Source organism: Manis javanica, chromosome 5 (assembly GCF_040802235.1).
Source record: "Manis javanica isolate MJ-LG chromosome 5, MJ_LKY, whole genome shotgun sequence".
NCBI lineage: Eukaryota > Metazoa > Chordata > Mammalia > Pholidota > Manidae > Manis > Manis javanica.
The window spans coordinates 80031558-80045299 of record NC_133160.1 but is presented as its reverse complement, the minus strand read 5'-3'; the positions used below and the strand labels follow the sequence as shown (position 1 = coordinate 80045299).

Sequence of the window (13742 nt, the reverse complement as noted above, 5' to 3'; positions counted from 1 at the left end):
TGCAGAAACAGATCACACTTGTGGTTACCAAAAGTGGAGGGCTGGGGGACGAGGAGTTGGAGGAAGGTGATCAAAAGGTACAAACTTCCAGTTCTAAGATAAATAAGTACCAGGGATGTAATGTACAACATAATGGGTATAGCTAACACTGCTGTATGATGTATAGGAAAGTTAAGAGACTAAATCCTATGAGTTCTCATTACAAGGAGAAAACTACTTTCCTTTCTCCTTTTCTTCTTTTTTCTTTCACCCGTGAATGTAAAGATGGGTATTAGCTGAACCTACTGTGGTAATCACTTCACAATATATGCAAATCAACCAATCATGCTGTATACCTTAAACTTATACAATGATGCATGTCAATTATTTCTCAATTAAAGTGGGGGGGAAATAGTAGTATAGGTAAGTGAATTGTAGTTTTTACAATGGGTTATAATAGAATGAGAATATTAAAAACTACCGATATTCAGTGTGAATAAATCTCATGAAAATAATACTTAATAAATCAGATGTAAAGAGCATAGCGTGTGATTCCATTTATAAAGCTCAATATGAAAATATGTATTAAACATCTATGACTTAGAAGTTATGATATAGGTTACCCTGAGGATGAGTGTAGTAGCTGAGAAAGGACAAAAGGTTTCCATGAGGTTGCTTATGTTCTGTGATCTTGAGTGCTGGTTACACAGACATATTCACTTTGTGAAAATTCACTTGCTGTATACTTAATAATTTGTGTATACTTTTCTATGTGTGTGTAATAAAAAAATTTTTTTAATCCATTATATACTATATATACCAGTAACTACTATGCAAATGTATGGGAAAAAGACTTCAAGGAAATAAACCAAAGCTATTCATTCATTTATTTGTTCACTCAGCCAACAGATACTTTATTGAGCACCTGCTTTATGAGGTATGGTGCTGGTACTGGCCATGGCTGGGTGTTGAGCACTATCTCCAGGAGTAAACTTGTAGTATTTTTCTTCCTCTTTTGTAAAATGACAGGATATTATATTTATTTTTAAAAGATTCTGATAGAGCTATGTTTAGAAAGGAGTGTGTTGTACAGCTATGTTCTAGTAGATGAGCTTTTGAGAAATTCACTTATTTTTGAAGTAATATTGCTATTTGCCATGAAAGCTTTTCCATGCTTCTTGTAAAATGCATTTCTTTAGAATATAAAAGCCATAATTTTTGGAGAAAACTTATTTTTATTAGTAAGATTTTATGTTACCTTCAAGAACTGCCAATCTAAATAATATCTGATTTTTTGAAGAGCAAAATTTTTATATGTATTTATTGAATATTATTTAAATATCAGAGCATTTATTTGATAACAAGGGTTTGGGGGTAAAATAAATAAAAAAATGCAAGTGTAAAATGAATTTGAATTTACATAAATACAAAATATACCAGTCTTTGTGAATAAGATTTATCTTTAGATTTATCTTTTTCACTCTTTTTCTTCTGCTTGTTTTTCAAAATAATCTTTAAGGAGATGGTTCAGTTGTGGTTCATACTGGCTTGCATGTTGCAATCCATCTTCTCTTCCTTAAAAAGACACAAAATGTGAGACAACTATATCTCATAGTGGTCCTATATCATCATTTCAGTCATCTCCCACGGTGGCAAATTCAGAGCCTGTTCCTAACTGAACCAGTCCAAGCACTAACCCAAGAGTCAGTTTTAATTCAAAATGCTTGAGTTAAACACATTTTCGTTTTTACCTTCACAATGTTGGATCACATGGCCCCATAGTCGATTTTCCCTTAAACAGGCTAAATTTCCCACAATCAACAAATGCCTCCTTCCTCTGGTCAAAGCAACATTCATTCTTTTTTCTGAATCAATGAATCCAACCTGTCTTGTCCTTACACAGGACAAAATAATGATCTCCTTTTCAGCTCCCTGAAAAGCATCTACTGTGGACACCTGCACAGCTTTAATATTAGGACGGTCAAAGTCCACAGCACCGAGTAAATGACAAAGCTGTGGAGGAAAAAAGACAGGGATCATATGGTGCAGAGATTGTGAAAAATTAAGTCCTGAATCTACTCACAGCAATTATTTTGACTAGTAGTGGATAATTTTCATTTTCTTTTTTATGAGTCATATTGATTTGGCTAGTGTCTAAAGTGACAGATAATTAACTAAATGAATATACAGATTTTGAAACAAAACCAGAAGTGATGATTTATTTATTACTAAGGAACTCATTTGGATATGCTAATTTAGAGTCTATAAAGAAACTAATAATGAACTAGATGAAAAATACTAAAAAATAAAAGCTAGCTATAAGTAATTGGCTCATGAGTACATTGATATCTGGAATCTCTTGATTTACTTATAAAATGTAATAATAATGAAAGAAAATTTTAGAAAACAGATTCAATCCCACCTGTCCCAAAACACAAAGCATGCACTGTATTTTCTTCCCTCTAATTTGTTTATTTGCATTTTTGCCCCAACAGCTGTAAACTGAATTTAATTAAACCTTGTTAGGTTTACATTTAATTATACAGAAAAAAAGCCAGACCAAACAAAAATTAGAATGTTTCTTTTTTAATAGATTAACTACAGTCCCAAAATTTTTTCAAGTACTAAATTAAACCACTACAGATGTAATATCAAATATTGTAACATAAAATTATATTTAATATATGATAAATATCATAATATGTAATACAAACCTTGTACATCTGGGATTTGTATAATGTTATCACACCAATCATAGAGCCCACTATTCCACTTGCAATCAGTGATTGAATCAGCTTGAGTGTAAAAGCAGCTTCTGCTACATTATGAAAGCTGTTATCTCTTTCAATCTGGAATAAGAAACAGATCCTAAATTCTATTTCCCAGAAAGGATATGGGAAGACCAAGAAAACCATACAAACAACAATAAAATTAAACCAGGAAACTCAACTGTGTTGACTTCATCATTAATGTTATTTACCTGTTCCAGTCCTTTAACATTATAGAAACACAGGGTTGGTAGCCATTCCAATAAAGGGCTCCTCTCTGTTTCCAAAACACCGTTCATGAGGTTTCCTTCATAAAACAGATCATTAGCAATAGCACTGATTGCAGGGTGACAACGATATTGGGTTCTCAACAGAACTGGCTTGTGACCCTAAGAAATTTAAATGCAGAAAAATAAATTAAACCAGGATTTTTTTTCTTAGGAGGAAAAATAAAGTATTTTAAAAATTAAAGATAATGCCATATTGTGCTCTTAGTAAATGAATTACAACCATGATTTTTAAAAAAGACCAAATAAAAATACTTTTTAAAAAAAAATTACTAAAAATATTTTCATAAGCTATTATTATACCACCAAATTACAAAATATAAAACATGTCAAATCTTAGACTTTTATCTGGTAAGTTTGGCACCTAACCGTATGCTTTAATAATCTATACGAAGTTGGTCTAACACTAAATTGAAAACAAATCTTAAAAATAATTAGAAAGAATTGTTGACAACTCATTTATTAACTTTCCTCCTTGGGTAAAAGACATTTTTCATTATGAGTCTTCAAAGAACTTTCCAATTTTCTTAATGCATCATAAAATCCAAGTCCCATCTATTTTAGGGGTCTTCTGGAACATGTTCTTTATTTGCAAAATGTTCTGTAGTATTGTTTGTATTGTTTGAGCATTTTGAATAGGAACAAGTTAGTCATAATAATAAAACATAACAAAGCACAAGATTAATGATTATATAGACAATGTATCTTCTATGGAAGAAAAACATGAGAAAAAAATCAATCATCAGTACTCTTTACAGCATAAGTTTATATATAAATCTAATTCAGTAGGCATGTGAAATCTCAGACAAAAATTTTAGATATGAAAATGAACAAGGGATCATTCTTCATAACTGCAGTGTTAGAGAAATGACTAAATTATGATATGTCCACACAACATAGTATTTAATGATTAAACATACTTATGACAACAGTGATGATTACAGAGTGACCCAGGAAATTATTTATTATAAAATAAAGTTAAAAAAAAGGATAGAAAATATTTATGGTATGAACTCAACTGTGTAAAAATACATATTTATATTTTTTCAAACTTTATTGAGATGTGATACGTAACACTGTGTAAGTTTAAGGTATACAATATATTGATTTGATATTTATATATATATTTTTAATAAAGTATAATTGATCTATAATCTTATGAAGGTTTCACATGAGCAACACTGTGGTTACAACATTCACCCATATAATCAAATTCCCCCCACACCTCATTGCAGTCACTGTCCATCAGTATAGTAAGACACTATAGAGTCACTACTTGTCTTCTCCATGCTATATTGCCTTCCCTGTGAGCCACCTACATTATGTGTGCTAATCATAATGACCCTTAATCCCCTTCTCCCTCCTTCCCTACTCCCTTCTCTTGGTAACTGCTAGTCCCTTCTTGGAGTCTGTGATTCTGCTGCTGTTTTGTCCTTCAGTTTTGCTTTGTTGTTATACTCCACAAATGAGTGAAATCATTTGGTACTTGTCTTTCTCTGCCTGGCTTATTTCACTGAGCATAATACCCTCTAGCTTCCTCCATGTTATTGCCAATGGTAAGATTTGTTTTCTTCTTACGGTTGAATATTCCACTGTGTATATATACCACATCTTCTTTATCCATTCATCTACTGATGGACACACAGGTTGCTTCCATGTCTTGGCTACGATAAATAGAGCTGTAATAAACATAGGGGTGTATATGTCTTTTTGAATCTGAGAACTTGTATTCTTTGGGTAAATTCCTAGGAGCGGAATTCCTGGGTCAAATGGTATTTCTATTTTTAGTTTTTCAAGGAATCTCCATATTGCTTTCCACAATGGTTGAACTAGCTTACACCATCAGTGTAGGAGGGTTCCCCTTTCTCAGTATCCTCGCCAGCATGTGCTGTTCTTAATCTTTTCAATGCTGCCCATCCTAACTGGTGTGGGCGTGATACCTCATTGCTGCTTTAATTTGCATTTCCATGATGATTAGCGATGTGGAGCATCTTTTCACGTGACTGTTGGCCATCTGAATTTCTTCTTTGGAGAAGTGTCTGTTCAGATACTCTGCCCATTTTTTAATCAGGTTATTTGCTTTTTGAGTGCTGAGGTGTATAAGCTCTTTATATATTTTGGATGTTAACACCTTATTGAATATGTTATTTACAAATATATTCTCCCATACTATAGGATGTCTTTTAGGTGTCCTTTGCTGTACAGAAGCTTTTTAGTTTGATGTAGTCCCATTTGTTCATTTTTGCTTTTGTTTCCCTTGCCAGAGCAGATGTATTCAAGAAAAAGTTGCTCATGTTCATATTCAAGAGACTCTTGCCTGTGTTTTCTTCTAAGAGTTATATGGTTTCATGACTTATATTTAGATATTTGGTCCATTTTGAGTTTATGTATGTGCATGGAGTTAGACAATAATCCAGTTTCATTCTCTTACATGTAGCTGTCCAGTTTTGCCAACCCAAGTTGTTGAAGAGGCTGTCATTTCCCCACTGTACATCCATGGCTCCTTTATCACATATTAATTGGCCATATTTGTGTGGATTTATATGTGGGCTCTCTATTCTGTTCCATTGGTCTCTGAGTACCAACCAAACTGTCTTGATTACTGTGGCTTTGTAGCAGAGCTTGAAGTTGGGGAGCATAATCCCCCCCACTTTGTTCTTTCTTCTCAGGATTGCTTTGACTATTAAGGGTCTTTTGTGGTTCCATATGAATTTCAGAACTATTTGCTCCAGTTCATCAAAGAATGTTGTTGGTATTTTGACAGGTTTTGCACTGAATCTGTAGATTGCTTTAGGCAGAATGGCCATTTTGACAATATTAATTCTTTCTATCCGGGAGCATGGGATCTCCATTTATTGGTGTCTTCTTTAATTTCTCTCATGAGTGTCTTGTAGTTTTCAGGACATAGGTCTTTCACTTCCTTGGTTAGGTTTATTCCTAAGTATTTTATTCTTTTTGATGCAATTGTAAATGGAACTGTTTTCCTGATTTCTATTTCTGTTAGCTCATTGTTAGTATATAGGAATGCAACAGATTTCTGTGTATTAACTTTGTATCTTAAACTTTGCTGAATTCAGTTATTAGTTCTAGGATTTTGGGTGGATGCTTTAGGGATTTTTATGTACAATATCATGTCATCTCAAACAGTGACAATTTATCTTCTTCCTTATCGATCTGGATACCCTTTATTTCATTTAGAACTGTGGCCTCAAGTTACATCCATGTTGTCACAAATGGCAAGATTTTCTTGTTTTAATGGCTGAATAATATTCCATTGTGTATTGTGTGTGTGTGTGTGTGTGTGTGTGTGTGTATATCACAAAAATACATATATTTCATATATGCATCCACCCCCCCTAGGATAAAAGCTGTAAGGCAAAATATCAAAATATTACAAAGGGCTTTCTTTTGGGGTCAGTGAAGTTATTTTATATATATATATATTTTTCCCCCTTTATTTTTCCATAGTTTACACACTTTGTATAATGAGTAGTATTACTTTTATTTCCTTTACTTTTAATTAATTCTGAAGTAGGCAAATATACATAAGAACAAAGAAGATATGATACCTATGTACCCACTACCCAGATATGACATTAGTATTTAGTTATATTTGCTTCAGCTAATAAATAAAATGTGCCATATATAGCTAAAGCCCCTCCCTGATCTCTTTCCTCTACTACCTTCCTCCGAAATAGCTCTAATACAGAATTTTATCACATTCCCAAACAAGTTTCATATATTTATTATGTTGGCATGTACCTGTGAATAATATGTATTATTTGTTGTACTTCTGAAATTCATGTAAATGGTATTTTACTCTAAATATCTCTCTGTACCTTGCTTCTTTCAACATTTACTATGTCTTAGAGAACTATCTATATGAATGAAGTTAATTCATCTTAACTTTTATATTCTTCCATCTGTAACTAAGTTACTTTTTTGTCTATCCTTTATTTGCCCCTTTAAAATTCCCTTAAAAAATCTACCTCATGTTTTAAAAGTCATTGACAACAGGTAAGGGGAAGAACAAAGGGCATGTAACAGTATGCATGTACGCAACCAAAACAGGGGGAAAATATTTTATGTATTGCTTACAGTGGCATAAATTGTCACCAGAAAGATATAAGAAAAGGATAAGAGCTGCTTTTAGAGAGAGGAACTGAGTGATTGGGGAACAGGAGTGAAAGTTTTCATTGTTTTCATACTTTTTGACTCCTCTTAAATTCTGAGTAATACAACTATAATACCTATACAAAAATGGTTAAAATTTTTAAATACTTCTTTAAATTAAGATTTTTAAAAGCCATTGAAAAGGTCTGATTCAAAAGAATATGGGCACTGACTTTTTCTTTGATGTAGTCCCATTTGTTCATTCATGGAAGGGGTAGAAAGTTTTGCAATTCAATTTAACTACAATTAAAAGCTCAAGACAACTGAAAGCTTGAGTCATCATAAAATTGACTACAATGCAACACAAAACTCAATGCAACTTGAAACTCAATGTAAGGGGGAACTTCTGAATTAAGAGGGTAGAAAAAGATGCCTTGCAGAATCTATTCTCCAATATCTAAAAGAACAAAAATACTAAAAACAACAGCAAAGAAAATATTCAGTAGCCATACAACAAAGGAAGGCTTATAGCCAAGCCAATGCCATAAACTTTAAAAAGTGCTTGTCATAAAGAAAGAAACAAAATTCTGTAGTGGAAGGGAAAAATGCAGTACAGATCTTCCCTGACTTACGGGGTTGTGTCCTGATAAAGAGTTTAGGTAATACTCACTTCCTCAGCAAATACACTAAAATTGGAGTGATACAGAGAAGAGTAGCACAGCCCCTAATGACACACACATTTGTGAATGACACACAAATTTAGGATGACACACATTTGTGAAGCTTTCCATAAAAGAATTAAATTTTTCAAAAGAAAAACAAAATGCACTTAATATACCTAAACTACCAAGCATCATAGCTTAGCCTAGCCTACCTTTAACATGCTTAGAACATTTACATTAGCCTACAGCTGGGCAACATCATCTAACACAAAGCCTACTTTAGAATACAGCGCTGACTATCTCATGTAATTTGAATATTGTACTAAAAGTGAAAAACAGAGTGGTTGTATGGGGACAGAATGATTGTAGGTGTGTCAGTTGTTTACCCTGGTGATGTGTGGCTGACTGAGATTGTGGTTCACAATGACTGCCCAGCATAACAAGAGTATCATGCCACTCATGGGTAGCCTGGGGAAAGGTCAAAATTTTAAGTATGATTTCTACTGAATGTGTATCACTTTCCCACCATTGTAAAGTCAACAAATCATAAGCTGAACCTAAGTCAGGGACTGTCTGTACAGTGATGTTCCTAACCTCCCCAGAAGTCACATCATGAAATGGCTCCAAAGACAACTAACGAAACAGGAAAAGTACACAGAGCAGTTTTAGTGGAAGTGAAGATTTTAAGGATCAAACATCAAACTGATGGGACATCTGAGGCCCAAGAATGTGCCTTGTCTGGGAAGGGGAAGCAATTTAAGTTTCTGTTCTTTTGATGAAAAAGTTGTGGAAATGGATAAGGCAATAGTTGCACTACATTGTGAATACACTTTTAAAAAAAAGTAATACAATATTGGTATCTGCTACAATGTGGACGGACCACAAAAATGCCCTGCTAAGTGAAAGAAGCCAGATACAAAAGGTCACATACTATAAGACTCCAAGTTATATAATATGAAAGCTGTAAGACTGTATGATATGAAATATCTGGAATAGATAAATCCATACAGACTGAAGACAGAGACTGGTGGTTGCTAGAGGCTAGGAGCAGGGAATGATGAGCAGCTGCTAAATGGGTATGGGATTTTCTTTTGGGTTGATGAAACTGTTTTGCAACTAGATAGAGGTAGTGGTTGCGTAGCATTCTGAATATACTAAATGCTACTGAATTATTCCCTTTAAAATGGTTAATTTTATGCTATGTGAATGTTACCTCAATTTAAAAATATACTAACAACTAATTAAAAATTTTTTTGCAGTGTGAAGTACAGCTTTACAACAGCTCTACAACAGGGAACACAGATAATGGAGACATTATAGGTTTTTTTTATTTTAAAGCAAAAGTAATATACTTACCACTCACTGCAGACATACCTAGGAGATATTACCTAATCAGTTCCAGACCACCACAATAAAATGAATATCGCAAGTCAAATGAATGTTTTTGTTTCTCAATGTATATAAAAGTTATGTTTATATTATATTGCAGTCTATTAAGTGTACAATAGCATTATATCTAAAAAAAACAACACACCTACCTTTATTACTTTATTGCTAAAAATGCTAGCCATCATCTGAGCCTTCAGCAAGTCATAATTCCTGAGCATAAATCACCACAACATATAATTATGAAAAAGTCTGATATATTGTAAGAATTATCCAAATGTGACACTAAGACACAAAATGAGCAAATGCTGTTGGAATAATGACACTGATAGACTTGCTTGACACATGGTTGTGACAAACTTACAATTTGTAAAAAATGCTTTATCTGCAAAGCACAATAAAGTGAAGCACAATAAAGCAAGGTATACCTGCACTAAAGTACACAGAGAAAGGATGCATTATCATAAAAGGGAACTTAAATTATAGGGCTTTACTTATCTTTAAGATGAGCACTTTCTAAATAACTCCAGTTAAAATTATTTTAGGGCAGGGACTAGGTCTTCTAATATTTTAATTCTTTATCAACCTATACAGTGTATAATCAACAAGTGATAATTCTGTATGAATTTAGCAGTAGTACCATTAAGCAAAGCCGATCAAAAAGAGTTTGCTCCAATCCATTTCCATGAGCTGCATCAGAACCTTGAATAGTAGGAGGAAGCTGTTTGGGATCTCCAACAAGAATCAGCTTTTCACATTCAAATCTAAAAACAAAATTCCAAAAATTAATCTAAGCAACAAGAATAGCATGCATTGACATCATTTATTGCACTATTTTCTAAAATGTATTTCAAAGAATTCAAATACCACAAAGCATTCTGACAAGCCTTAATAATACTAGTACGTATATTAAAAGGCTTTGAAAAGTTGTGCAGTAAATAATTCTTTACAGAATTATTTTTTCCCATATAAAACCTACTAAGGGTCCCCTGCCTCTGCATGGAATTATTTCACAGAACATGCTTTGATAAACAATGATGTTGAGAATCTATAAATTTAGAAACTTTCTTAGAAATCATTTGGCTTAAACTATTGTTTTAGGGATGAAGTAAATTAGGCTCTCAGGGGCTAAATGTCTCCTGAGAGACATTTAGAAATAGGAGTAGGATATAGTGGGGAAAAATCCAAGTGTTATAGAAAAAAACATATCCAAATCTCAGTTAATTATATTCTATGGACACAGCAAGTATTTATCTCTCCAAGCTTCAGTATTCTTAGCAGTAACCTGGACATAGTAAAACCTTGCACTGTTGTTGTAAGGATTTAATGAAGTATGTAATGTGTTTAATACACAGCAGATGTTCCATAAGTGTTACTCCTCTACCCTTCATGTAGGGCCTTCCCATCCCTCCATCCCTGACTCCTGAGTAGGGTGACCAACTCATCCTGGTTGCTCAGAACTGTTCCAGTTACACTCTGAAAGCCCCATGACGCAGGAACCTCCTAAGTCTGAGGCAAATCATGACAGTTGGTACTCACTCTCTCATTAACTGGGGACAAAGCAAGGACCAGAACTCTGGCTTACTGAGTCCAAATCTAGACTCTTTCCACTACCTTTAGGATTCCTCAATAAAAGATACTTTAAAAGCACAATGTTGAAATTGTCTGAGATAGCTTAAAAGACTTAAGTCTTCTGAATTCAGTAGACAAATTTTCATTTTTACTTTCCATTATATACCTTATAGCCATTCATAATCTAAAATATATTTTCATAACCTAAACACTGGAATTATATCAAGGTGAGGCAACTGGAGAACATTCTTCAGCAGAGTTAGGTTTCTCAAACCATGACTAAAGAGGAAAGTTTAATCCAGTTGAGGAATCTGCAAGGTTCTAATAGAATCCTAGCATTAGAGCTTCCAAAGCTTTAAGGATTATGTGATCCAAATGTCTAAACTGTGACCTAGCAATATTTTGATACATTAACCTACCCATCCCCTTAAATTTCCCTCTGCATTTTTTAAAAAAAGTTTAGAAGCTGAAATGCTAAAAATTTAAAGTGTGGCAAGAGTCTAAACTAAGGAAATGTTTGAAATACTTGTAGCATCTAAGTGTCCTTTGGTAAAAAATCTTTTAGGTTACCTTGCAATGGGAAGGAGAGAGACCGGCTCAGTTATTTGGCTACACTCATCCAGCACAACTACAGGAAATTTAAGATCATTCATGCATGGGAATGGACAGGCTGCACAGGTAACTCCAACTACTCGAACCTTCATTAAAACAAGAATGTTACTAATTAACAACTATATTTTTAAAATAATGTATTTATCAAAGAACTTGTAGGCTAAAATCAGAAATGAACTAGTTCTAATTTAATTGCTGTCAATCAGAAATCATAGGTCACTTTATCTCCACATTTTCAGTATTTCCATCTAAGAAATTAAATTACAAAATAGAGTATTAAACCATAAGCTAATTAATAAGAATAAATAAAGGGGCATTTTGACATTGAGAAGGAAGGTATTATAATACCAAAGATATAAAAAATATCAAGAATGACATATATATTTTATCCCTCTAGAGGCTGAATAAACACAACATACATTATTTTCAGAACAGGCTAAAATTCTCTACAAAAGCACTGAACATGCTAATGAACTGTTCTTTGCTTAACCTTCAAGCACACTAGTATTTTGACTTGTTTAACAAGGTAAAGATGGCTGACAAACTCCAAACAATACCATATAAAAGTATACTTCTAGTTGTATGTATATTTGAATCTCAAGTCTTAAATAATTAGAATACCATTATTCTTAAGGCAAAAACCTGATGAAATCAAGCTAATATTTAATCTCTGGAACTAAATATAAACAGGAAAATCAGTGAATTTTATAACTGGATGTGGTCATTGGCCTAGTAATCTCCTAACACACACACACACACACACACACACACACACACACACACACACACACACACACAAACATTTTTTCTCTTCTAACGATCTGAAGTATAATCACACTTCTTGGTAGCCAGAGCAGTCCATATAAACTAACCATATCTTTTGTCAATAAATATAACAAAAATATATGCTTTTTAAATTAAATACTACCTCCACAGATCCTGTGAAACAGGAAAATATTATAAACACCTTATTTTCTCTAACAATAAATAACATTTAATGATAAATAGTACTTTATCAGCTGGGTTTTCTTTCTTTCATTAAAAAAAAAACCCCACAAAAATCCTAAAGCCACATTTATATTAGAAACTCCAAAGTTTTTAAACATTCAGTCTTTTAAAACATGCCTGCAGAGGACATCCTTGTAGCAATATACACTGCTTTGGTAGCACTCTCAAATACCACTTGTTACCTACTATCTGGTAACTGTATCTGACCAAAACAACCTTAGAGTAAGAACGCTAAAGTGTGAACCAGGAAACAATTTTTTTTTATTTAAAGAAAATCTAATATAAAAATAGAATGAACTAAATTTTCTTTAAAAAGTTTTATGACTTGTATCTTTAAATTATTATTGTATCTTTAACTCATTGTACCACTGAGATTCTTCAAATTATTATTGTATCTTTAAATTAAGTCATTGTACCACTGAGATTCTACCAGCAAGAGATTTTATTATTGATTGAGGAAGTACTAATTACTTACGAGGTATTCTTAAAAATTAGTTTTACTGTAGACATCTTACTGTAGGAATGGGTGAGATCTGAATGCCTAATTGGACCTTAGAAATTTGCTAAAGAAAACTTTTTTAAAAATGTTTTCCCCAGAAGAGTTTTCATTTGTGAACAGGTAATACCAGTGAGTAATAGAGTATGGCAACTGGGCCTTCACTTAGAAATTATCAAAGAAACCATTATCAATTATTCTTTCTTTTTTCTTTTCTTTTTTATTTTGGTATCATTAATACACAATTACATGAGCAACATTGTAGTTACTAGATTCCCCCCATTATCAAGTCCCCACCACATACTCCATTACAGTCACTGTCCATCAGAGTAGTAAGATGCAATAGAATCACTACTTGTGGGGTGATTCCCCATGCTACCCCAATTTGTAATGCCCCTTTTTCCTCTTTTCCCTCCCTTCCTAGCCATCCTCCCCAGTATATTTTCCTTTGGTAACTGTTAGTCCATTCTTGGGTTCTGTGATTCTGCTGCTGTTTTGTTCCTTCAGTTTTTGCTTTGTTCTTACACTCCACAGAAGAGTAAAATCATTTGATACTTGTCTTTCTCTGCCTGGCTTATTTCACTGAGCATAATACCCTCTAACTCCATCCATGTTGCTGCAAATGGTAGGATTTGTTTTCTTCTTATGGCTGAATAATATTCCATTGTGTGTATGTACCACATCTTCTTTATCCATTCATCTACTGATGGACACTTAGGTTGCTTCCATTTCTTGGCTATTGTAAATAGTGCTGCGATGAACATGGGGGTGCATATGTCTTTTTTTGAAACTGGGATCCTGCATTCTTAGGGTAAATTCCTAGGAGTGGAATTCCTGGGTCAAATAGTATTTGTATTTT

The 13742-nt window shown here is 33.4% G+C and overlaps 1 protein-coding gene and 1 pseudogene across 7 annotated transcripts in view; one reads left to right on the top strand and one right to left on the bottom strand.

Moving 5' to 3' along the window:
- Positions 1–1253: 1253 nt before the first annotated feature.
- The window catches only part of ZGRF1 (zinc finger GRF-type containing 1), a 72886-nt gene continuing 60397 nt past the window's right edge, over positions 1254–13742 (bottom strand). For 5 of the 7 annotated variants that reach the window (XM_037001197.2, XM_073237158.1, XM_037001201.2 and 2 more), the window contains 6 exons: positions 11338–11465; positions 9836–9959; positions 2960–3136; positions 2694–2828; positions 1731–1992; positions 1254–1554 (listed from right to left, as the gene is read on the bottom strand). In XM_037001197.2, coding sequence (XP_036857092.2) covers positions 1457–1554; positions 1731–1992; positions 2694–2828; positions 2960–3136; positions 9836–9959; positions 11338–11465 — 924 coding nt within the window. In that variant the 3' untranslated portion in view covers positions 1254–1456. The remainder of the gene's footprint in view (positions 1555–1730; positions 1993–2693; positions 2829–2959; positions 3137–9835; positions 9960–11337; positions 11466–13742) is intronic. The other 2 variants (XM_037001198.2, XM_037001202.2) reach the window with 2 other exon arrangements.
- LOC118968878 (U6 spliceosomal RNA) lies at positions 7814–7909 on the top strand (annotated as a pseudogene).